The 24960-nt window shown below is 41.8% G+C and overlaps 1 protein-coding gene across 3 annotated transcripts in view; it reads right to left on the bottom strand.

Moving 5' to 3' along the window:
- Mtmr6 (myotubularin related protein 6) overlaps positions 1–24960 on the bottom strand; it is a 37933-nt gene that overhangs the window by 8311 nt on the left and 4662 nt on the right. Inside the window, exons 2-10 of one of the 3 annotated variants that reach the window (NM_001394711.1) lie at positions 16212–16328; positions 13142–13304; positions 11278–11435; positions 8600–8728; positions 4335–4469; positions 3220–3333; positions 1920–2052; positions 1071–1180; positions 485–610 (exon numbers count right to left, since the gene is read on the bottom strand). In NM_001394711.1, the coding sequence (NP_001381640.1) occupies positions 485–610; positions 1071–1180; positions 1920–2052; positions 3220–3333; positions 4335–4469; positions 8600–8728; positions 11278–11435; positions 13142–13304; positions 16212–16328 (1185 nt within the window). Of the gene's footprint in view, positions 1–484; positions 611–1010; positions 1181–1919; positions 2053–3219; positions 3334–4334; positions 4470–8599; positions 8729–11277; positions 11436–13141; positions 13305–16211; positions 16329–24960 lie in introns of all 3 variants that reach the window. The other 2 variants (NR_172203.1, NM_001394712.1) reach the window with 2 other exon arrangements.

Below are 24960 nucleotides of genomic sequence, written 5' to 3'. Positions count from 1 at the left end.
TACTAAACATAAAATAAATAGAAAATAAATTCCTGCCTAGAAGAAAATTGTTCAACTAATAAATTTGGTTTCATAAACAGAAATGGCACAATGTTAACTTAATATCAGGGTGCTAAAGATGAACATTTCATTTCTTCAACTCATGGTTTACAATTAAATACTGTATTTTACATTACTTTTACTAGATAGAGGTGTGGGAGAAAATATCAACTAGTTTGTAACACTTTAGGGTGGTGGTGGTGGTGATAGTGGGGTGTCAACCTCTAAATCTAAAGTATTTGGCCAAAAGCTGCACAAATGGAGGTTAGTCTGTCTGAAGGTTCTCTGCTGCAGAAGCACACACATCGAGGGCCCAAGGAATCTACCTGGAGCTGCTCTGTGCAGAATCTATCAACTGCATGACCATAGTATAAACCTGCCTCTGAATACTGCCAAGCATCCCCTTGGTAAAGAAATCACTGGGTTCAGTGGAACAAATTCTTACCATGAATCCTTTCATTGTCCTGTAGTAGGAATCCAACAAGAGCGAACCAAGGGAACACACTTGGGAGGTCCTGTCCCACCCATCCGAACAGTGTACCAGCACACTTGCATTTTCAACCACTATTGCCTGGGGGGAAACGACACACTTAGATTCTTGCAAAATTCCTCTTATATAAATCAGTAAGGTTACATACTAAAACCCAGGCCAGAAGATACACATCATAAGAGCTGGCCCCGCGATGAGACTGTTGCCACAATCAAGACAAACAACAGAAACAAAACAAGCAAACAAAAATGTTGTTTGTAAGTAGTTGGGGGGGTTGGGGATTTAGCTCAGTGGTAGAGCACTTGCCTAGCAAGCGCAAGGCCCTGGGTTCGGTCCCCTGCTCCGAAAAAAAGAAAAAAAAGAAAAAAAGTAAGTAGTTGGGGATTGTAAATCTCCATATTAAGCACCACTTCCAACTGAAGTGAACCCCATTAAAGAGGCAAAGAACAATAAAAGTTGTCAGAGCAGAACCAAGACTTACCAAGGCTAAGTCCATTCCTTCCCCACTGGTTACAAACCTGAACCATTAAGAGATAGTTACTTTGGCTAAGAAGATTGCAGCATCCAAAACAGCCTTGATATGACGAAGCCATCCTGAACTCTCCAAACCAGAGTAGAAATCGTTGACAGAAAGCCCCTTGCTGCCATTCACTATGAAATAGAGAAGGTTTTCAATTAGAGCAGGGCTGGAGTGATCTTGGGGAGTGAACTGGGGGAAATGCATATAAATTAAAGTGCTATTAGAAGATGAATAATGCTCTGGGGACATTTTTTTTCTGTTCCTCCTCAGGCTTAAGAGAAATGGCCCTTTTAAAAGGTAGCACAAATGTTTAAATTATATATATCAATGATCTCTAACAACGGTGATTGTAAAACTATTAGAATTGCAGACAGGGTGGCTACCGCCCATAACGTGCCTATGCTGAAGTGAGATATAAGAATAAAAGAATGATTGCTTTCTAAGACTGGATGGCAACAGAAGATCTCGCTGGCTGTGCTTGTGCAGGCCTATAATCCCAGCACCTGAGAAGCTGAAGCAAGAGGATCAGAGCTTCAAGGCAAGCCTTGGCTGCAGAGGTTGTCTGATGATACCTTAGATTCAGTGAGACTTTGTCTCAAAAAAGGTATGAGTAAGTAACTTAGTAAGGGGTGGGGGAGATGGAGAGAGAAGAGAGGGAAGGAAGGAGGGGGGAGACGTGGAGGAACTATTCTACCGGTTTTAGTACTGACTACAAGCTAAAAGTAATACTTTTAGTATATTACATTATCAATATCAATCCCATGTTCTCTTTACTCTGTGAATGCGACTGACAGAGAAGTCAAAGCCCTATGTGACTGTCACTGAACCTCCATTGCACAAAGCTCTCTAAAAGGTGTACAATAATCATACCTTCCAGTAATTTCTGAAGGCTGGATCTCATGACATGAATATTTTCTATTCCAACAAACTGAAATCTAATATTAGAATAGTTGTCTTCATTTTCATAACCTTTTCCAGCTGCTCTGTTAGCCATTGCATTGAGCTAAAATTAAAAATTTTAGAAATTTACAGTCAAATTAATTTTATCTTTAATTTATCAAATGCCATAAAAACACTAAGTCACACTTTATAGGAAGGACAACATTTAAAGAAACTCATCAGGACTGAATAAGCTACTACTGTTTAGTAAGCAAGCCTGCCATATCTATGCCAGCAGTGAGGAAGGGCAGTGTGTGGGGAAATGTGTTTGTTACCCAGGGGAAAACCAAACCGAGGACACTCAAACTTCAAAAGGATAACTACTTCCTTATCAGCTTTCCACGTTTCTGTGACATCTCAAAATGAAAAAGGAATGTTTCCTGCCTAAATCTGGATTTGGAGATGGGCAGAGCTGAAAAGCTCAGTTTCCAGAATCAGTCTGTGAGATCAAATCACAGGGGCCCTGAGAGCGGATGTGAAGTACGGCTCTACGCCACCATGCTCACACATGGAGACTCAGCACTGTACCACAGCTGTGTGCACAGCATCATCCACCAGCCTAGCACAGCTCCAAGAACCGTGCCCAACATAAACTGCTCTCCAGAGGGGACAGACGATGATCTGAGACACCCTTAGGGTTTGGCTTGCTGGCTTCTGTCATATAGTGTGTTACTCTGATTACTGTTCTTTCCATATGAGCGTGGATGAAGAAATGGCCTAGGCTGGGTGAAGTAGCTGTCCATTAAGTGAATTAACCATTGGTTGGGAGCAAGTACAGGTGAACTGTACATGCTGACTCAACAGTTACCAGCCATCCATGAAGACTGAGGTCAAATTAAAGATGTGGTCACATTACTACTACTGAATTTTAAACTTAGGAGAGCAAGTGAAAAAAATTCTGTATCAATGACAATTATATAAATAAAAACTATAAGTCAGGCCTCAGCTTCAAAATGCATGCATTATAATCGCCTTTTATGAATAATATTACCTAAAGATGAGTCATTAGCCTACAAGCGTCCAGTAACAAGGGAACACAATTTTTCTTATGAGACAGTACCAGCTCTGGAGTCTTAGATTATCAATACCAATTCCTAATTTTTGATAGATACTTTCTAATTTACTCCGATTACTCTCATCTTTTTTGTGAGACTGCACAGTGACGGCGACCACTGTGCAGCAGCTCTGGCCCCTCTCACAGTGCTGCCTACAATCGTTCTACAGTGCTCACTCGCTTTTTCTCATCGCTTTCTCTTATTTTCTCATCATTCCAGATTTTTGAAGAAATCCTCACTATAATTCTGCCAATGTCCTTTTGTGTATCCCACCAGCTCTGCATGCGAAGCTATAATAAAAATCAAAATAAAGTTAGCTCTCACCGTTGAAGACTGTAATTACTCTAATTTCAGGGTCCTATGTGAATCAGCTGTTTACAGTGCACATAAGAAAGAAGTGCAGCTTCTGGTTTGGTCTCAATAGTAAGAATCAGCCTTGCCCCACAGACGCCGGAGAACAGCAATTTCCTGTTCATTGCAGTTCTCTAATTCAAAGATTCCTCATTCAATAACTGTTTCCTCTTTTTTTCAAATCTTTCCCATTATGGCCAAATTACTTTAAAACGAAGTGTTCTGTTAATTTACAGTTTTGTTAATGAAGAATAAAAAGGCGGGCGTGGTGGTGCATGCCTGTAACTCCAGCATTTGGGAGGTAGAGGCGGAGGATCCGGATTAGCTACATGGTACAAATGCTACATGAGATCCTGTCACAAAAAAACTAAATATCAACAACAAAAAGGAAAGTAAAGGAGGGGGGTAGCAAGAATTTCTAATTTTTACATCATATACTATCATAGCACTTCTTCACAATAACGTGACTTAATACATTGTCAAGAGTCCCAGATGTGGCAGGGTGTGTGGCTCACATCTTTAATCTAGCACTTGGGAGGCTGAGACAGGAGGATCTCTGAGTTCGAGACCAGCCTAGTCCACAAAGTGAGTTCCATGACAGCCAGAGCTACACAGAGAAACCATCATGAAAAACCAAACCAAACAACAAAAAAAGAAAACAGTTCCATTTGTCTGTCTGTGTGTGTGTGTGTAGATATGTTTTTACATATATTCATACATATACATGTATATAATCTATATATCAGGAGACAGAAAAAAAATGATGACCAAGGGCCCTGAAAACTTTAGCATTACTCAAAGGACAGATTTTCTTCATAGCATTAGCCTTGGTTAATTTAAAACTACAATTCAGGTATGTTATATCTGAGCAAATGCTTTTATTCTCAATTAAAGACATGAAATCATAGAGATAACATACTGTACAGTACTGGATACATACCTTGGGCCTGGTATCCACAACATACATGTAGCGGTTTCCTGGGTTGGCTTTACTAATGGCTTGAAGCAAATGCTCATCCTCTAGGCACCTGGCACTGAAGCCTGACAATGGCTGACTGCATCGACAAATGGCAGCCTGATTTCAAAAGGACAAAAAACAGATTATAAAAGGACCCTAAAGACTTAAAAAAGACTCAAGTATTTCAATCAAACACACAACCTACTTAAAAGTCAGAAAGAAATTTAGACAGTATTAACTGTTTAAAAATTACTTGATTTAGATAAATACTTCTCACAATCTAGATGCTGCCTACACTTCCTGTGGTGGTTACATGACAATGGCCCCCATAGACATCGGTCAGAGTGGCATCATTGAAGGTGTGCCTTGTTGTAGGAATTGTATCACTTGAGGTATTTCAGAAGGTCAAGCCAGGCCTTCTCTTCTTCCTGTCTGCTGATCCAGATGCAGAACTCTCAGCTCCTTCTCCTGCACCATGTCTGCCTGCACACGGCCATGCTTCCTGCCACGATGACAATGGACTAAACCTCTGAACTGTAATTCAGCCATAGTAAAATATTTTCCTTTATAAGAGCTCCTGTGGTCACAGTATCTATTCACATCAATAAAACCATAAAACACTTCCCAATATTTTATTCTAGGAAAATTAAATGTTTTCTTGCCTAGTTTGTACACACACACACACACACACACACACTATCAAAATTGTATTAAGAACACTGTTGCCCTAAGGAGTAGCCCTTGGTTAATTGTCTATCAAGGAACCAACTCTAAGGAAACATCTGCATTCCAGGTATTTGACGAGTTACTTTCAGCTCAAGTTCAAGTAAAGAAGATGTCCAAGTAACAGGACATATAGAATAAGTAATTTTAAGATTTTTATTTATGAGTGTGTACCTATGCAAGTGTATAACACTTGTATGTGGGCCCCCTCAGAAGCCAAGAGTATTAAATGCCCTGGAGCTGTAATTACAGGCAATTGTGATCTACTGGACATGGGTGCTAGAACTGAACTCAAGTCTTCTTAACTACTGCCCCATCTCTCTAACCCTTACCAGGAGCTTTTAATCTTGGCCAGGAGAGATGGTTTGACAGATAAAAATAACCGCTGCTCTTCTAGAGGGCAGCACTTGCATGGAGGCTCATAATCTTTTGCAACTCTAGCTCCAGGGGATCCTCTAAGCACCAGGCACATGCATGGTACACATACACATTTAAGCCAAACACCTAAACATGTGTGGTGGTCTGAATATGCTTGGCCCATAGGGAGTGGCACTGTTAGGAAGTGTGGCCTTGTTGGAGGAAGTGTGTCACTGTGGGTTGGACTTTGAAGCTCTTCTCAGTGTGGAAGAGTCAGCTGTCTCCTGGCTGCAGTCAGAACAAGAGAACTCTCAGTTCTTCCTATGCCGTGCCCGCCTGGATGCTGCCATGCTCCTGCCTTAATGATAATGGACTGAATCTCTCAACCTGTAAGCCAGCCCCAATTAAATGTTTTCCCTTTATTTATTTATTTTTTTTTTTTTTACAGAGCTGGGGACCGAACCCAGGGCCTTGCACTTGCTAGGCAAGCGCTCTACCACTGAGCTAAATCCCCAACCCCCCCATGTTGTCCCTTTATAAGAGTTGTCTTGGTCATGGTGTCTCTTCATCAAAATATCACAAAAACAGTCTCTAGGCAATATACTGAAATTCTCCACTGAAACTTCTTGGGTCAGGTCTGCACAGTTCACACTAAAACAAAATGTAAAATAAAAATTAAAAAATAAACTTACAGCTGAAATTCTATTTCTCTACTAAAAAACCATAAAGCCTTTTATAAAGTGAGACATAAAGATTTGAAAAGATAATCTTAGGGGAGGCATATCTGTAAAAAATGAATTAATGAATATTTTAATTCCTTAAAACATTAAAAGACTTCCAAGTGTGGTGGTGGAAGTCTTTAATCCCAGTACTTGGGAAGCAGAGGCAGATGGATTTATGTGAGTTTGAGGCCAGCCTGGTCTACAGAGTGAGTTCCAGGGCTACAAAGAGAAACCCTGTCTTGGAACCCTTTCCCATCCTGCCCCACTCTGATAAAAAAATAAATAAAGATTTAGAAGCATATATCTCTCTGTAGTCTTACCCATGTCACCTCCAGCTTAACTCTACATTCCAACAGAGTATCATCTCCGCCAGACAAAGAATACAAGTATAAGTGTTTGTATTCTTTACATATACACAAAAATACAACCTCAAAATTACAATGGCAGAAGACAATGAGGACTATTACGTTGTTTTTAGTGTTTGAGAGTTCTTTTCCGTTGTCTGTAAATGTTTTAGTCAGTTTTCTATTGTTGGCTGTGGCTGGCGTCTTAGTTCTTTGAGCACAAGCAGAGTTTGGTTGTTGTTTTAAAGGAATCCTGTGCTCCACACCCCTTGTATACCTACTTTTTGTTTACTAAGTCAACCACAAGCATTTTACAGCCTACTTTTCCAATAACTAGTGCAATCTAACAGGTATGTCAAAGGTGACCAGGTAACACCCTAGGACTTACGGTACTAAAATTAGACTTCAGTTTGAAACTTACCTGAACCAAGTTCTAACACATATAAGACATAGGGGACCACCAGGACAAGCGTGAACACAGAAAGAAACTCCGACAACATTTGGGAACAACAGCAGCCTGAGAACTGGTTTGGCAGAGGAAGTACCTGCCACAGGAAGGAGCTGGAGGAATCCAGTTGCAAGGTCAGAGCACAGGAGTGGCACCTGAAGGGAGCAGGGTGTGGCTGAACACGTGAAGAGGAGCTGTGACTGCCAGATCCTTCCTCCCTGAACACTTAAGTCTACAAAGAGATTAACCTCAAGCCTGGACACAGCACAGGATGTGACTGAAGGTGTGAACTTTCCTAAAGAGGATAAGATGTAGTCTACACAGCAGAATGTGAGTTCTGATTACCTTCTTTAAAAAAAAAAAAGATTTATTTATTTTTATTTATATGAGTACACAGAAACACACCAAAAGAGGGCATCAGATCCCATTACAGATGGTTATGAGCCACTATGTGGTTGCTGGGAATTGAATTCAGGACCTCTGGAGGAGTAGTTAGTGCTCTTAACCGCTGAGCCATCTCTCCAGCCTGACCACCCTTCTTGACTGTTACATCACACCGAGTCCTTTTGCCGATACACCAGCGAAACACAGCCACTGTGTGGAAGCCAATGCGCAGCAGAAAAATAAAGAATGCAAAGGCATACAACTCAGGCATGCAGACTTCTAAACGGAAAACATGAGAAGAGGAAGAGGCAGCCACATGGAATAAAACAAACCAGTCTGCTTGAGAATTGGCCGCTTCAAGTCAGAGAACAGAAAAGTGACTAAAGAAATCCAGTAGAGAAAGACTCTTAAATGTCACACAGTCTCAGAAGTAAAGAATCTGAGAGGTGAATGAGAAGTAGAATTAAGGAACTCTTTCAGAAAACAGAACGTGGAAAGCAAGAAAATAAGCCTGCAGAAATGGAGGCAACTCTGTCCACTTATAAAGCTAAAAAAAAAAGAAAAAAGAAAAAAGAAAAACACCCGAGAACAGAAAGGGCTGCAGAGACAGAAGTGCCCTCTCCAAGGCTGAGATCTGAGTTTCTAGGTAGTCTGCAAATGGCAGACCACGGCCCAGCACCAGGAAATTCCAGAACCCAGAGTAAAAGAAAAATCTTCTGTGTGGGGAGTCCAGAATGTGTTTAAAAATCAGTTTACCAAGTTGACCCACCTCCTCCCCTTTCCTTGTGAGGACAGCAAACAAAGCCCAGATGCCCTGGGCTCTCTTCCTGCTTTCAACACTTGCCTTGGCACAAGCAAGCTATCCGATGTCTGAACCAAAGGAACCCCAAAGAGAAGACACAGAAGCTATCTATGCACTGGTCTCATTACTTCTGGAAATGAAAGGCAGGAAAGGAGTACTTCAGGGGAGTTTTGTTTTAAAACTTCAGAAACAATAGTGAAAAGCCAGCAGGTCTCTGTTACCAACATTACAACAGCAAATCTGTGAAGTAAAGTTAGTATTTACTGCCAGGTGTGGTGGCATATGCCTTTAATCCCACAGTTCAGGAGGCAGAAGCAGGCAGAGCCCATACATTCAAGACCAGCCTGGTCTACCATAGTACGTTCTGGGACATCTGGAGTTACATAGTAAGACCCTATCTCAAACAAAACGTTAGTGTTTATCCAGAAGCTTAGACACTACATTTATAACGTAAAGAAGGTTCCTACCTCAGTGCCCTGCTGGCAGTAGGACAGGACCGGAAGTCTGCCCTTGCTCCGGAAGTTGGAACTGCCGACGATCACTGGCCGGCTAGCTGTCCGAGGAACATACAGCTCTCTGGGATAAGTCTCACAGACCTGGGAATATCAAACGAAAGTACTTAACTCCAATCAGAAACCATGAGGCTAGTGGAAGCAGGTAGATAACTGCAGATCTTCACCGCTCCTCCTCTTCCTCCAAATCTAATCCTCTAGTCTCATCCCCAACTCCATTGCAGACCTGCTGTGGTCTTTCCTCTCTGCCCCATCTCTCAGGAGTCTAGGCAGATCCTGGTGGATTCCCTCCTACAGGCCCGAATGCCCCCTCCTACCCTATTGTCATTCCAAAGTGTCTGCCCCCGATACCTAGAAGCACATTTTTACCTGTAACCTCCAGTAAACATTCCAATCAGGACCATAATATTTCCTATCAAGTAACACACAACCACCACACTCTCCTAGGAGCTGGAGATGAAACAGAAACCAGGAACAAACACCCAACAAAGATAAGTCCAGGTGTAACATGTAGAATTACAATTTTCCCAATGCCAGATCCCCAGACCCCAGCAAGAAAACACACAGTAAGTCAAGCCAAGGTCTCCATCAGGACCAGCACAGGCAGGCAGGCGCTGAGGAGCCCATCCTAGCTGAAGCACAAGAAAAGACTTTAAGACAGTGAAAAACCTGAAAGTGGAAAAAGAATTATTGAGGAAAACCCAAACTCAGAGAAGTGTGGAAATGACAAATTTAGAAACCTGAACAGGAACCATAGGGGCAAGATTCACCAACCAAATACAAGGGATGGAGGAGGGAACCTCCAACACTGGAAAGACAAGAGAAGAGAAAACAGCTAAAGAAACTTCTGGCATAAGATATTCAGCCCAAAAAGACCAAATTGAAGAAAAATAGGAATAAAGGAAGAAGAAGAAGCCCAGATAAGGGACACAGAAAATACTTTCAACTAAGTCATAGAAGAAAATTTCTCTAACACAATGGAGATGCCTATCAAAGTACAGAACACCAAAGAGATGACTAGAAAAGAAGGTTCCTCAGCACACAGTAATCAAACACTAAATGTACAGAGCAAAGAAAAATGAAAAGCTGCAAGGGAAAATGATACCTGACTTCTGAACGGAGATTCTGAAGGCTACCTGGACAGATGTGCTACAGACACTAAGAGGTCACGGACGCCAGCCCAGACTAGTACACCCAGAAGTTTCAATCACCACAGATGGATAAATTAAGATATTTCATCATAAAACCAAATTTAGGCAATACTTATCTACAAGTTCAGCCCTACAGAAGGTACTAGAATGAAAACTCCAACCTAGAGAGGTTAACCACACCTCAAAAACACAGGGAATAAATAATCCCAGACCAACGAAATCAAGAGGGGAAGTGCACACACACACACACACACACACACACACACACACACACACACACACTACCACCACCACCAAAATAAAAGGAAACCACAATCATTAGTCATTGATCTCGCTTAACATCAATGGTCTCAATCCTCCATAAAAGCACACGGACAAACAATATGGATTTGAAACCAGGATCCATCTTTCTGCTGTATCCAAAAAGGACAACTTATCAACAAGGATCTATCACCTCAGGGAAAAAAAATGGAAAAAACATTTCAAGCAAATGGATGGCCTAAGGAGCAAGTGGGTGTAGCCACTTTAATATCTGACAAAACAGACCAAACCAAAACTAGTCAGAAGAATAGGGAAGGCCACTACAGACTCCTCAAAGGAAAAATCCACCAAGAGGACCTGAAATTCGTAACATCTATGCACCAAACACAGCGCACCCAAGTTCATAAAACACAACTGTACCTTAAGTCACATACTGACATTCACACTCTGATAGTGGGAAGTTTCAATACCTCATTCTCACCAATACATTGGTTATCCAGACCAAAACTAAAAGACATACGGGAACTAACGGTCATAAAAGTAAATGAACCAAAGAGATATCTACAGACCATTTCGCCCAAACACAAACGAACTACCTTCTTCCCAGCACCTCACAGAACTTCCTCCAAAATTGACCATTTACTCACATACAGAGCAAGTCTCAACAATACAGGAGAGCTAAAATGACACCCTCCATCCTATCAGACCACCCTAGATTAAAGCTGGGTTTCAACAACAGAAAGCCTACAAAACCATGGAAACTGAACATCTCTCTGCCGAACGTAAAATGGGTCAAGAAAAAAATTAAAACTTTCTAGAATTGAATAAAATGAAAATACAACATACCTAAACTTAATGGTACACAATGAAGGCGGTTCTAAGAGGCAAGTTCTAATAGCACTAAATGCCTACATAAAAAGAGGACAAACGGGCTGGAGAGATGGCTCAGCGGTTAAGAGCACTGACTGCTCTTCCAGAGGTCCTGAGTTCAAATCCCAGCAACCACATGGTGGCTCACAACCATCTGTAATAGGATCTGATACCCTCTTCTGGTGTGTGTGAAGACAGCTACAGTGTACTTATATACATAAAATAAATAAATAAAAATCTTTAAAAAAAAAAGAGGACAAACTGGACAGACACTGTGAGGCAAACAAACAAACAAAAAAAGACACCTCTAAAACACGGACAGCAGTGCTGCCGAGGGCACCTGGTACTTACCTTGTACTCTCGGTTGGCATCGGACAGTTGCCAGTTTGCGTTGGGCACTCCCATCCTCTCGTACTCTGCAGCAAGGTCAATGAGCTGCCACCCGTTCAGCCGCTCAGTGTCATTTTGCTTGGGGTTGTAAGAGAATGCATACAGATCTTCATATTTTGCTGTAAAACAGTAAAAGTCAGTACAGTGACATTTACCAGGCAGTGCTCTACAGATAAAACTAATTTTCAGAGGTTTCCCCTCCTTTTTTCTTTAAAGTCTTCAAAGAAGTGGCTAAGACATGAACATACCTGAATGTAAAACTTAAAACAAATGGCTACAGTTAAAGGCACACGAATGGACATAAGATTTATGTTATAGAGAAAGGTATCTGAAAAGTTAGATCTTCTATTACATGCTTTTCCTTTTTCTTCAATATTACATTTTAAAAACACAGATACTTCTTATTCATTCTTTTCTACAAGCACACCACAAAGCCAAATACCATAACTAAAAACTATTAATGGCCAGGTGCAGTCCATGCCTAATGCCCAGCACTCACAAGTCCAAGGCAGAAGGACTACGTTTGAGGCCACCCTAGGATATATAGTGGGAGCACATCAAAGAAAGAGAGGGAGGGATCAAACAAGAGCAAACAAAACAAAAAAGAGGCCGTGAAAGCGCATTACACATTCTTTTCACATTAATGTGTGTGGATGTTCTGTCTGCATTTGTGTCTGTGTAACACATTTGACCCTGGTGCTTGTGCAGGCCAGAAAAGGGCATCAGACCCTTTGGAACTGGAATTATAGATGGTTGTGATCTACCTTGGGGACACTGGGAATCAAACCCTGGTCCTCTGGAAGAGCAGACAATACTTTTGATTATTGACTCATCTTCTCCAGCCCCAGAATTACTCATTCTTATAGGTCAGTATGGACCCAAACCAGCAAGGGCATATAACCATCTTTGTTATATATCTTAGTTCAACCTAGGACAATGGAATGTATGAGACTCTATGTTCTCAGAGAGAACATGGACCTACTCCTAAATCACTCATGTGGGCCTCCATTTGAACTGCTCAACTGAACGTCCAGGCCAACAAGTAATCCAAGTTATGTTTGGGATAGAAATCTTCAGACACCCAAGCCTGGGTAATGCAGACTCACTTTCAGGGCTTCTATCCCTCCCAACCCTCCATTTACTAAAAAAGAATTCTCTTGTCTCCTGGTGCATCTACCACCCTAGCCACTGCTACTAGAGGACCATGACCTTCTGTGGCTTTTCACTTAGTAATACATCTTCCATTAGTAGAGAAAAGCCAAATTAAAAAGATAGTAAGGAGCTAGGGAGACAGGCTGGTCAGTAAAGCGCTTCCTATGAAAACACAAGAACCTGATCAGTTCCTAGCACCCAAGTAAAAGGCCAGCCGTGGGATATAGCACATGGCTGTATCCCAGTGCTAGGCAGATGGAAACAGGTGGCTCCCTGGGGCTCACAGCCAGCCAGTCTCACCTACACTGACAAGTCCTGCCTCTAACAACCAAGTAGATGGTCCCTAAATAGAGACACTGAATCCTGACACGTACACACATGGGCTTCCACATCTGCACAAACATGAACATATGCACAGTGTGCTACTTGCTTATCAATCTAAGGCTTTATTCCAAATACCTTTCTTTACATTATTCATTGAACATTAATCTTACAGTTCAAAGCATTAGATTCTATTATTTCTAAACCATTGTAGAGGATTTCTATGCCACTGAGGGGGTTGACAGCACATATGAACCTAACTATAGCTTAAGGGTAAAATAATGACACCTTAAAGTATCCTGGAAAACCCATCTTGATTGAGTACTAGAGCTGTGCTCTCTAAGAACAATACCTTGTTTTGATAGTTGCAGTAGAGAGTTATAAATATCATGGCAATCTCTTTCCCTGGGAACAATGAAATGCACAATCCTGAAGTTCTTGCACTGAATCACGAGTGGGCATCCAGAAGTGGTCAGAGCAAGTTTCTCCACGGAGGCAATATGGTGATGTAGTATCTACAGCATAAACAGACACCCAGTCACCACCACACAAAGCACTGGTATTTGTTCGTCTCTAGAGTGCATACATGTTAATGCTCAGATAAAGCCTCAGATGTTAGGTGCTGTCACATTTAACACATTGCAATGATTTGATGCCTCAGTCAAGAAAATGTTGTCATTTCTTTTCCTGCGTGCCAAGAAATGCTGTCTGAGTGAGGCGGCAGAGTGAAGCAGCAGAACCAAGGCGGTAAGAAAGATGGCCAAGGCTCCCCCTCTGGACTCTGGAGTATGCCACCGATTTCCTAGTGTTTCTACTTAGGATGTAATTTGTATTTTACTTATTTATCATTTGTTTCTCTTGCCTAGAATGTCATCTCCACGAGAACAGAAATTTTATGCTAAAATTGGCTACTTTTTTTCAAAATACCTAGAATGGAAACACAGCAGGGACTCAGCCAAGATCTGCTAAAGGAATGAGGAATAGGGAAGAAGACAAGACAGCAGGTAGCCATGACAACCCTGAAACACAAGTAGAGAGGATCGGCAATCCTGTGTATTGACACATAAGATGCTGCTGTTCACAAGGAGGTGAGGCAGGTAAAGCGTGGTCATATGCCAAAAGAACGGGACAGCCCGAGCACAGCAGTCCCCATACATATACCCCAAGGCTTTATCGTCAAAGACTGCATCTAGCAACAAAGGAACAAAGCAGCCAAAAAATAGTAATAAATCTCATGTCATGCCACACACCTAGGTCCCGGGTGGCTTAAGAACTGCCAGGTGGGCAATGAAACCTGAAGCTTCTGAAGAAGAAAACAGGGGGAACTTCCTTACACGGACACACAGGAAGAAGAAAACAGGGGGAACTTCCTTACACGGACACACAGGAAGAAGAAAACAGGGGGAACTTCCTTACACGGACACACAGGAAGATTTCTTAACTGTACTACACATGAACAAAAACATAAAAGAAAACACTGAAAATCTGTGTTAAAATGTAAACTTTAATGAAAAGGCGTACGTAAAAGCATACAGAAGACTGTATTGCTTACAGACTGTATTGGCTTGTTACTGAGACAAACCAATGATGACACACAATTTGATAAAGTGACAAAACCCAGAACTCTTATAAAATCAGAAGACAGGGCTGGGGAATGTCACTTAAGCCAAACATGTCCCTAGCACGAAAAATTAAAATAAGTTTTAAAGGTCAATACATAGAAATAGAAAGAACAGATAATTCACCAGAAAGAAAACCCACAAGCCGAAACATCTGCAGGGATGGCTTCCCTGCACTCAACAAGGGAGCAGTCAGTTGCTCATCTGAATTAGACAGGCAGGCAGGTAGCTGTACCGTGGCCATGCCAGTGTTGCTGAGGAAACGGGAAAGCATGACACTCCACTAAAAGAAATAATCTCAAACAACCATTTGAAGGAACAATATGAAAGTTTAACAAGTTTTTACAAGACCTAGCCATGTCTTCTTACTCCCAGGAAAATGTCCAAGAGAAACACCGGAACATATAGAAAGAAATGCCCCACGAGATGTTTATGGAGTTGACCCTTCAATGTCACAGGATTTGGGGGTGTCGATACCTTCATTCCAGAAAAACAAAACCCAAGCTTAACTTAGTCCCCACCCCCTTCACTGCTAATAATCTATGGACTACAAGTATTTCCAGTATAACCCATTAATACACTTTATGCTATACATTAGATAACAGTGAAAATATGAGAGGTCCCCGGAATGTCACTTTTTATTACACCATGCAATTTCCTGGAGAAGCAATCGGGATCTGCTCACGATTCGATGATCAGCAGCCCACAGCCTTTAAGCAGATTTGTGCAGCAGGCGATCTTGCTGCAATAGTACCAGAAGTGGCTACAAAACTACTCTGTAGCCTAGTATGCGGTACGCTAACTCCCGATGGTACCATTGGTGCCTTGTGTCTGCATGTGTAGATTTTGATACATTTGTGTAATAATTGATTTTGTAATAATAAATGACAAAAATGACCATATATTTAATGTATCCAGGACATATTTAACTTTTTCTTAAGTATGTACTACTCCTATGCTACATGATTAATTTTTCAAATTGTAATCTAAAACCTAGAAAAGGACAGAAGAGCTGCAGATACGGTGGCTTGCAGGTAAAAGTGTGTGCTGGCCCTGCAGAGGACCTGAGCCCAGCTCCCTGCACACAGCCACCCGTAACTCTAGTCTCAGAGATCCGATGCTCTCTTCCACATTTCAAGGGCACTGGAATTCAAATATGCACATACTCCTACATGGAAACGCATCCATATACATAAAAACAATATCTTAAAAACAAGAAAAGAACTCAGCATATGAGTGGACCTATGCAGCTCAAACCTAACGTGTTACTGAGGCCTCCACTGCATGCTATTTGCACGCACACATACAAATGTACTTAGAAGTACGCCTGCAATGCAGTATTTGGACAGCTAGACAAAATATTTGCGTAAGTATTGTACAATGTTTAAAGTTACAGAACAATCCCTACTGTAATTTGGCACTAAAATGCTGTGGAATATACTATGTAATCCGTATGATTGCTAATATGAACAGACATTACCTTGACTTTTAAGACACTTAAGGAACAAAGAGGCATTTCCTAAGTTTCTACAGAGGTTAAAAGAGTCTGGTATTCTACATAATTTCATATTACAAGTGCTATAAATTATTCATAGAAGGGAGGAGTCATTTGAAAACAGAAAAAAAGTTAATTGATCTCTAAGTAATTATACATGCCTATATCCTAGCTCTCCAGAATATATAGGAAGTTCAAGACCAGTCTGGGATATATAGAACGACACTGTCCAAAGCAAAAACAAAGACAAAAACCTGATAATTAAAAACCAGCCTACTATTGTTGCAAAGGTAGACAGTCCACCTTACCCAGGTTTCTTTTTGATGAGCATCAATAAATAATAGGTGTGTGGCCGTAAGATACAGTGTTCCTGTCAGTGACTTGTTGTTGGTACTAAACCGGTCAAGTAACTTTACTTGTTCAACCTAGGAAAGAAAAGAAATGTTATTTTTTTATATCAAAAGTAGGGTACCTTTTATTTCTGTTGCTGTGATAAAACATTCTGACCAAAAGCATCTTAGGGGAGGAACAGGTTTATCTGGCTTACCCTTCCAGGTCACAGCCCATCACTGAGGGAAGTCAGGGAAGAAACCTGAAGCAGAAACCATGGAGAAACAGAGCTTGCTAGCTCGCTCTGTGGACCCCTTGCTTGATCACAGGCTCATGCTTAGAGGCTTGCCCAGTACCGTCTGTCCCAGTGTACAGGGTATCAGTCACTATCAGTTAACAACCAAGACAACCCTCACAGGCAGACCCACAGTTAACAACCAAGACAACCCTCACAGGCAGACCCACAGACCAATCTAATCCAGGCACTTCCTCAGTTGAGGTTTCTCCTTTCAGATAACCCCAAACTGAGCTGAGAGGACAATTAAGGCTAACCAGGCCAGTAGTATAAATACTTTTTTCCAATCCCAGGAACGACATGCACTATTATTATATTTCCCCTCTTTTTTCTTTTTGTCCAAAAACACAATAAGTTGCTTAATATTCTGGGTAAAATGTCTTATGTCTCTTGAAGAAACATATGCAGGACAGATATTTAGATGCTAATGCAACCTAGGGAAGTTTTTAAGAAACACCAACACTGATGTACAAAGAGCAAGACTTGCAGTGTGAGTGAGCGAGTTCTTTCCACACCTAAGAGCCCCCTTTCTGGAGAGCACGGCACCTATAGCACCTGTTGGGTAGCAGGTCCCATGCTTAAGGAAAGCTCCTTAATCAGGAAGGGAAACAACTGGAAACAGTTGCAGAAGCCCCTGAAACTGACCAGGTTCTCTAAGCAGCTCCCTCCCAAAGGAGAAAATAAAGCTGTGGGGGATCATTTGCAAACTGCAAAGATTCTGAGACCAGCCTCACACTACCTGGAAGTAGGAAACAGGAAGCAGCCCAACTATCTCGAAAAGGTTTAGAGCAACGAACTCACTTAGATGGGTCACTCTCCAAGCTGTGCTCTGCCTGCGGGCTGCGCAGTGTTCCAGGTTCCCAGCTTCTGTGCAATGTAATGAGCCCTGGGGTGGGCTGTTTTGGAGTCATGTGTGATTTTGTAAGTAACCCCTCACCCATACTCCTGTAACCCCTATAAAATGCATGGTTCACCAAGCTGGACTTTGCTGGTATTTACACTTTGCTCTGTTGCAGGCTCCCTAACTGAAATGTGCAGAGATGTGATAAATTCTGTTAGACAACACTATCCCAGTGGGAAATCAAGTAATCACATAAAGTTCTAGAAGTACACTACTGAGAAAATTAACCTCGGAAACCACTGTTTACAAGCTCTGGCTTACAGTCTATATTTCCCTCACTACGGTACCAAACACAACAGCTATGCAGCTAGCTCTGGCTCTGGCTCTTCTACAAGGCTGTCCTCTGCTCAGCCCAGTGGCAAGCCTTCTCCTGGACTCACTGATGCCCAACCTTCTAAGGTAAATCTAACTTAGAAAGTTAATCTGTTACTTATGTCACTTTGTCGCTTTCTTTGCCAAGTTTCCTGGCACAAACTATCCTAAGTTGCATCGGTCTCCTATAGCGCCTAGCATAGTAAGATCACATAATTATAACAGTATTAATGTGTATAAATACCAACACACACACACACACACACGCACACACACGGAGGGAGGGAGAGACAGAGAGAGACAGAGAAAGACAGAGAGAGAGAGAGAGGGCGAGGGGAGCTGTCGCAGTAGTGCAGAATGAGATCAGGACTAGTCAGGAGACTATAGCTTTAAAATTTAAATTCATCTTATGTCATTCATAAACAAATGCTATTAATGTAGTTTTTAATGTACAGCTGCATCACAGGAGGTTGTGGGCAGTTCTTTGAATTGTATAGATCTTCAAATCAGAGAGCTTACTATTATATCATTAATCCTCTTCCTCTTCCTCCTTCTCACCCTCCTCTTCTTTTTTGTTTTTTCTAGACAGGATTTCTCTGTGTAGCCCTAACTGTCCTAGAATTTGATCTGTAGACCAGGCTAGACTTGAACTCACGGATCTTCCTGACTCTTCCTCCCTAGTGCTAGGATTAAAAGCACATACCACCACACCTGGCCTTCCCAATTAATTCTATATGTTCCTGATATATTTTTTCTCTTAATAGCTAAAGAACAAAATACTACCATTATGAAATGATTATTCCCAAAGTAATCAATAGCCACCTCATAAGATCAGCTTCTCACCCTTCTTCACTCCCTATTATTTACTACCATCGGGAGAATCGTGCTTGTAACATCACTGTTTAAATGAGTTAAAACTTAAATGTAACTTTAAAAATGTAATATAAGATTTATTTGCATGGTTAATATAATAAATTTAGTGTGGATACAGCTCAGGTCTGACAGTGGGCCTGACATCTAACAAGTCACATCGAGAGCCAGTCTCAGAAAAAAGAAAAAAGACAGGAGGGCATCTTTCACACCCAGATGAAGATTCGCCTGCTATTTACGACTGCTTTTGCTCAAGGGCCCACTCCCCTTTGGGGAGGGGTGTCAGGGAGGCAGTTTGTGCAGGCGGCCTTGGACATCTTCAGCCTCTTGCTGCAGCCTCTTGTGACCTGGGATTGAGGCCTGACTGGCAGGCCTCACCTTGGGCAGCTAAAGCTCCATTCTCTATATGAATCTTATTTGAGCCTGTTTGCTAATGACTCCCAAATCTGACTGAACTCTGTGAGTTCTTACTGTCTGCTATACGTGTAAGAATATTTCCTGGCATAGTATTATGATAAATGCTTGACAGACATTATTAATTTTCATTTTCACAACCCCAGTGGACTTACTACCAACATACAACTGGACACTCCATAGAACCAGGACAGCAGTTCCAATCTTGTGCGGCCTGGTTCCCAACTGACCACTTAGCCAGGTATTATGTTCTGCACTTGGACACCTTAAGAGTTATGACTCGCTCATGTCCCTCCTTCCTCTCATTTTTGCATTTCATATGTGACTTATGTCACACCATCTACATCTAGTCGCCAGCACTGGAAATCATCCTACTGACTTCTTGACCTACTCAGCTACTTCACGCTCTGCTCCCTCCACCAATATCAGTACTCACTGTGCTAAGACGAAGGCCTGTTCAAGTGTCGGATTCTCCCGCTAAAACCTGGTGCATATTTCAGGACAAGCACTGTCTCTTTTTTCTTCCTGAATCCCTCCAGGTGGCTAAAGCAGTGTTTGGTACAATGGAGGTTTACTCACTCCAGATGAACTGCCATGGAGAACTTGCTTCTCATAAGGGAAAAGCAAATGGAAGGAGTCCACAGTATACCAGTGGTCCCTTGCAAAATCATTAAAAGGACTTATAAACTAGGATTCTTCTTTATCTCATTATTCTGTTTCTTTCCCTGCTGCCTTTCCCTTCTTCAGTAGCTAACCAGGAAATATTCATTCAGGAATCCATGTATGAGCCATAAATTAAAAGGAAGTAAAAAATTACTAGGGAACAGATTGTTGAGCTTGCTCTACTGTTTGTCTGTCCACCTTCTATCCATCTATCCACCATCTATCCACCTATTTACTTTGGAAATACAATTCTTACTGGAAAGTCTAATTCTCTGTCCCTACATCATTACTCAATCAGACAAAAATTCTGTTTTAGAGTACTCCAGAATACAAGTGTTGTCTCCAAGCACTGTGGAGAGCTATAGGATCCTTATGGGTGTACATCCAGGTGATGATTTCAGTTGAGAATGATGTAAGAATCTGTGTATCTCCTGCCCTCAAAGTTAGACCTTTAAATTGGTTGGCTCTGTTCAAGATCAGAGGTCCAGCTGTTCATTGGAAAAACCTCCCAAACTGCAAAGGTGCCAGTCCCCAGCCTCACCTCAACTCTGCCTTGTAATGGACAAATGGAGACCAACACGGTATTTAAAAAGTTCTGCTCATTCTTACCCAACTTTCCGTCTAATTCCCAGTTTGAATTCTCCCCCTCAACCCACACAGCTAGCTTCCCTGTATACCTTTAGACTATTACCCTAAACACCTAAGGCTCGGCATGTCTAATTCTCCCACTTTTTAAATGATTTCATTATAATGTTGGCCCTTTAATAAAAATAAAAAAAAACACATAGACATGCACACTCACTCCAAATTCTTGAACATGTATATAAATACACAGTATCAACAAAATAATTTGTTTAAAAAAAGAAAATGTAGTACTTAATGTACTAGAAGCTGTAAAATAAACTTTCTCTAATACACAGTGTTGAGGGCAAGAATTAAAGCACTCTCTTCACTGAGCGTGATACAGAGGAAACAGAATTCTTGGTGGAGGAGACACACCAGCGTCTCATCTGAGGAAGGAACAAACACAGGCTTTTGAGTGCAGTAGTCCATGACAGTACTGACACCAGCACCACAGCATCAACAGAGAAAATGCAGGGCCGGGGAAGTGTAACCATCACAAAGCAAGAAAACCGTGTAGGTGTGGCCGGGAGAGATAATGGAGCCTGAAGGAAGCAGGGCAGAAAGGCCATTTTGTCTAATAACAGAACTGGTGTGAAGAGAAAAAAAGACTCAGAAATGGAGGACACTGATTATTCATTATTGTTGACTTGTCAGACTGGGCACACACAGGACAGAATGAGTCAGAAAAGCGTCTCAAGTACTGTTGATGGAGAGCTAATCACTACTTTAGTAAGAGCCGGGTTATATCAAACCAAGGAAACGCAACACTGAAAACCATTACAGCTAACTAGCAGCTTCCACAGTGTCTCAGCATCTGACCGTTAATTAACCTGAGATGAACCGGGACATTTACTTTCTCCTTAAAGTTCTGGAGAATGAGTAGTTTGCGAGAACACACTCATCATTCTACCCTTTACTGCAAATCCTCCTTCAAAAACTTTTCTTCGCTACAATCATTGGAATACAAATTAAAAGCCAGACTAGAGCCCAGCAGCTCCTTCCCATTCCCCCCTTCCACCTATCAGGGGTACCCTGGCTTTGGCTGGGGATAGTTTTTGGTTTGGGGCTTTCTTTGTTTGTTTTTTTATTGGATATATTTCTTTATTTACATTTCAAATGTTATTCCCTCTCCTGGTTTCCTATCCATAAGCCCCCTATCCCCTCCCCCTACCTCAAAAGGGTGTTCCCCCCATCTACCCCTCTTATCACCTACCCCGACATTCCCCTGCACTGGGGGTCCCCTTCCCTGAAGCCCAACAAGGCTATTCTCTGCTAAGGAGCTCTGGGTCAGTCTTTGGGTAGTGGTTTAGTCCCTGGAAGCTCTGGTTGGTTGGTATTGTTGTTCTTATGGGGTTGCAAGCCCCTTCAGCTCTTTCAATCCTTTCTCTCATCCCGTTCTCAGTTCACTGGTTTGCAGTTAGCATTTGCCTCTGTATTTGACATGCTCTGGTTGTCTCTCTCAAGAGAGATCTATATCCAGTTCCTGTCAGCATGCACTTCTTAGCTTAAACAATCTTATTTAGTTTTGGTGGTTGTATATATGGGACCCAAGTGGGCAGGCTCTGAATGGCTGTTCCTTCAGTCTCTGCTCTAAACTTTGCCTCCATATCCCCTCCTATGGATATTTTTGTTCCCCCTTTTAAGAAGGAGTAGAAGCATCTGCATTTTGGTCATCCTTCTTGAGCTTCATGTGGTCTGTGGATTGCATCTTGGGTAATTTGAGCTTTTGGGCTAATATCCACTTATCAATGAGTGCATACCATGTGTGTTTTTCTGTAATTGGGTTACCTCACTCAGGATGATATTTTCTAGGTTCATTCCATTTGTCTATGAATTTCATGAAATCATTGTTTTTGATAGCTGAGTAGTACTCCATTGTGTAGATGTACCACATTTTCTGAATCCATTCCTCTGTTGAAGGGAACCTGGGTTCTTTCCAGCTTCTGGCTATTATAAGTAAGGATTCTGTGAACATAGTGGAGCATGTGTCTTTGTTGTATGTTAGAATATCATTTGGATATATGCCCAGGAGAGCTTTAGCTGGGTCCTCAGGTAGAAGAACCTCCAGACTGACTTTCAGAATGGTTGTACCAGTCTGCAATCCCATCAACAATGGAGGAGTGTTCCTCTTTCTCCACATCCTCATCAGCATCTGCTGTCACCTGAGTTTTTGATCTTAGCCATTCTCACTGGTGTGAGGTGAAGTCTCAGGGTTGTTTGATTTGCATTTCCCTGATGACTAAAGATGTTGAACATTTCTTTAGGTGTTTCTCAGCCATTCGATATTCCTCAGCTGTGAATTCTTTGTTTAGCTCTGTACCCCGTTTTTTAATAGGGTTATTTGTCTCCCTGCGGTCTAACTTCTTGAGTTCTTTGTATATTTTGGATATAAGCACTCTATCAGTTGTAGGATTGGGAAAGATCTTTTCCCAATCTGTTGGTTGATGTTTTGTCCTAACCACAGTGTCCTTTGCCTTACAGAAGCTTTGCAGTTTTATGAGATCCCATTTTTGATTCTTGATCTTAGAGCATAAGCCATTGGTGTTTTGTTCAGGAAATTTTCTCCAGTACCCATGTGTTCGAGATGCTTCCCCACTTTTTCTTCTATTAGTTTGAGTGTATCTGGTTTGATGTGGAGGTCCTTGATCCACTTGGACTTAAGCTTTGTACAGGGTGATAAGAATGGATCAATTTGCATTCTACATGCTGACCTCCAGTTGAACCAGCACCATTTGTTAAAAATGCTATTTTTCCCCCCATTGGATGGTTTTAGCTCCTTTGTCAAAGTGACCATAGGTGTGTGGGTTCATTTCTGGGTCTTCAGTTCTGTTCTAGTGATCTATCTGCCTGTCTCTGTACCAATACCATACAGTTTTTATGACTATTGCTCTGTAATACTGCTTGAGGTCAGGGATGGTGTTTCCCCCAGAAGTTCTTTTACTGTTGAGTATAGTTTTCGCTATCCTGGGTTTTTTTTGTTATTCCAAATGAACTTACAAATTGCTATATCTAATTCTATAAAGAATTGAGTTGGAATTTTGATTGCATTGAATCTGTAGATTGCTTTTGGCAAAATGGCCATTTTTACTATTTTAATCCTGCCAATCCATGAGCATGGGAGATCTTTCCATCTTCTGAGATCTTCAATTTCGTTTTCAGAGACTTGAAGTTCTTGCCACGCAGATCTTTCACTTGCTTGGATAAAGTCACACTGAGTTATTTTATATTATTTGGGACTATTGTGAAGGGTGTCATTTCCCTAATTTCTTTCTCTTGCTGGGGATATTTTAAGGTACCTGTTTTGAAAGTAACCACAACTATTTTAGGTCACTATTTGAGGCACCATCAAAACAGCCTCAGGATCCTTAGAAAGCAAAAGGTAAATGAGGAAAAAACAAATGGCAAAAAAAAAAAAAATGAAAACCAATGGGGCAAGGAGAAACAAACTGGGAGGTGCGGACACTCTGTGATGGGAGTGAGTGCTAGTCCATGCTACTTAACTAACTGTTGCCAACTACAGGGACCTTAAGGGCTTACAGGAGAAACTCAAACTTAACTGATTAAGACATTGGATATGAAAAACATAGGCCACCATACTCAGACAATTAGAGCATAGGAAGTTTAGACACCTGTTTTTCCTTCTCTTTGACCAAACTTCTGTGATCAAGAAGAGCCCTTATGCTGTGGGCTGTGGCTCCTGTGCAGAAAGCACACAGTCAGCTACTGGGGACCATATATCTCCTGAGACTTTCAGATCCTTCTACAGACATCTCTGAAAAGAACTAGCTGTGGAAAGGAAGAGGACTTTACCCTGGTATGCGCGAGGCAGACAGTAAGTGAGAGCATTGGCTCTTGGGTTCTGTGCCCTCGGCTTGGAGGATCTCTGGCAGCATAAATTATTAGTGAAGCAATTATGGACTTCTTAAGAAGGAAAAAGAGAAGGGGGTTGGGGATTTAGCTCAGTGGTAGAGCTCTTGCCTAGGAAGCGCAAGGCCCTGGGTTCGGTCCCCAGCTCCGAAAAAAAGAACTAAAAAAAAAAAAAAAAAAAAGGAAAAAGAGTATTATCGGATCATAAATCCAGTGGGAACTTTTAAGTTCTATTTCACTTTGTTTTTCTGCAATGGTGAGCACGCAGCTTCCTATCACAGTGAAAGCAAAGATTTACGAAGGCAGCTAAGCAGTCCATGGGTAAAGGCACTCCCAGCAGTCCTGCCGCCAACCCCAGGACCCATGTGTAGAAGATCCACCTCCTATAACCATTTTAGTGTTCTTCCTTCCCTCCCTCCCTGATCCCTCCCTCTCTCTCTGCCTCCCTCCTTGTTCCCTCTCTTCCTCCCTCCCTCCCCACGTGTGTGTGTGTGTGTGTGTGTGTGTGTGTGTGTGTGTGTGTGTGTGTTTGTCTTGCCTGCACAAATGCACACTCTTTAAAAAGATTTTACAGTGGTCTGCAGTAAGTTGCCTGTCTTTTGATTTTAATATTCTGTGGGAATGTCTTTACCCTCCCTGCTCCAGCTTTCTTGTGAGTTTTTAGCTGCTAGGCCTGAAAGGGCAATTTTCCCTCTGCTGGGAACCCCCTTCCCCTCCACAGTTCCACATTTAACGCACAGCTTTCTGTTGTGTACCCTGCACACACACCCACTGGCCCCAG

The sequence above is a fragment of the Rattus norvegicus genome, chromosome 15 (assembly GCF_036323735.1).
Source record: "Rattus norvegicus strain BN/NHsdMcwi chromosome 15, GRCr8, whole genome shotgun sequence".
In the NCBI taxonomy this organism is placed as follows: Eukaryota; Metazoa; Chordata; class Mammalia; order Rodentia; family Muridae; genus Rattus; species Rattus norvegicus.
The sequence above is the reverse complement of the archived record's forward strand: the minus strand, read 5'-3'. Positions and strand labels throughout refer to the sequence as shown.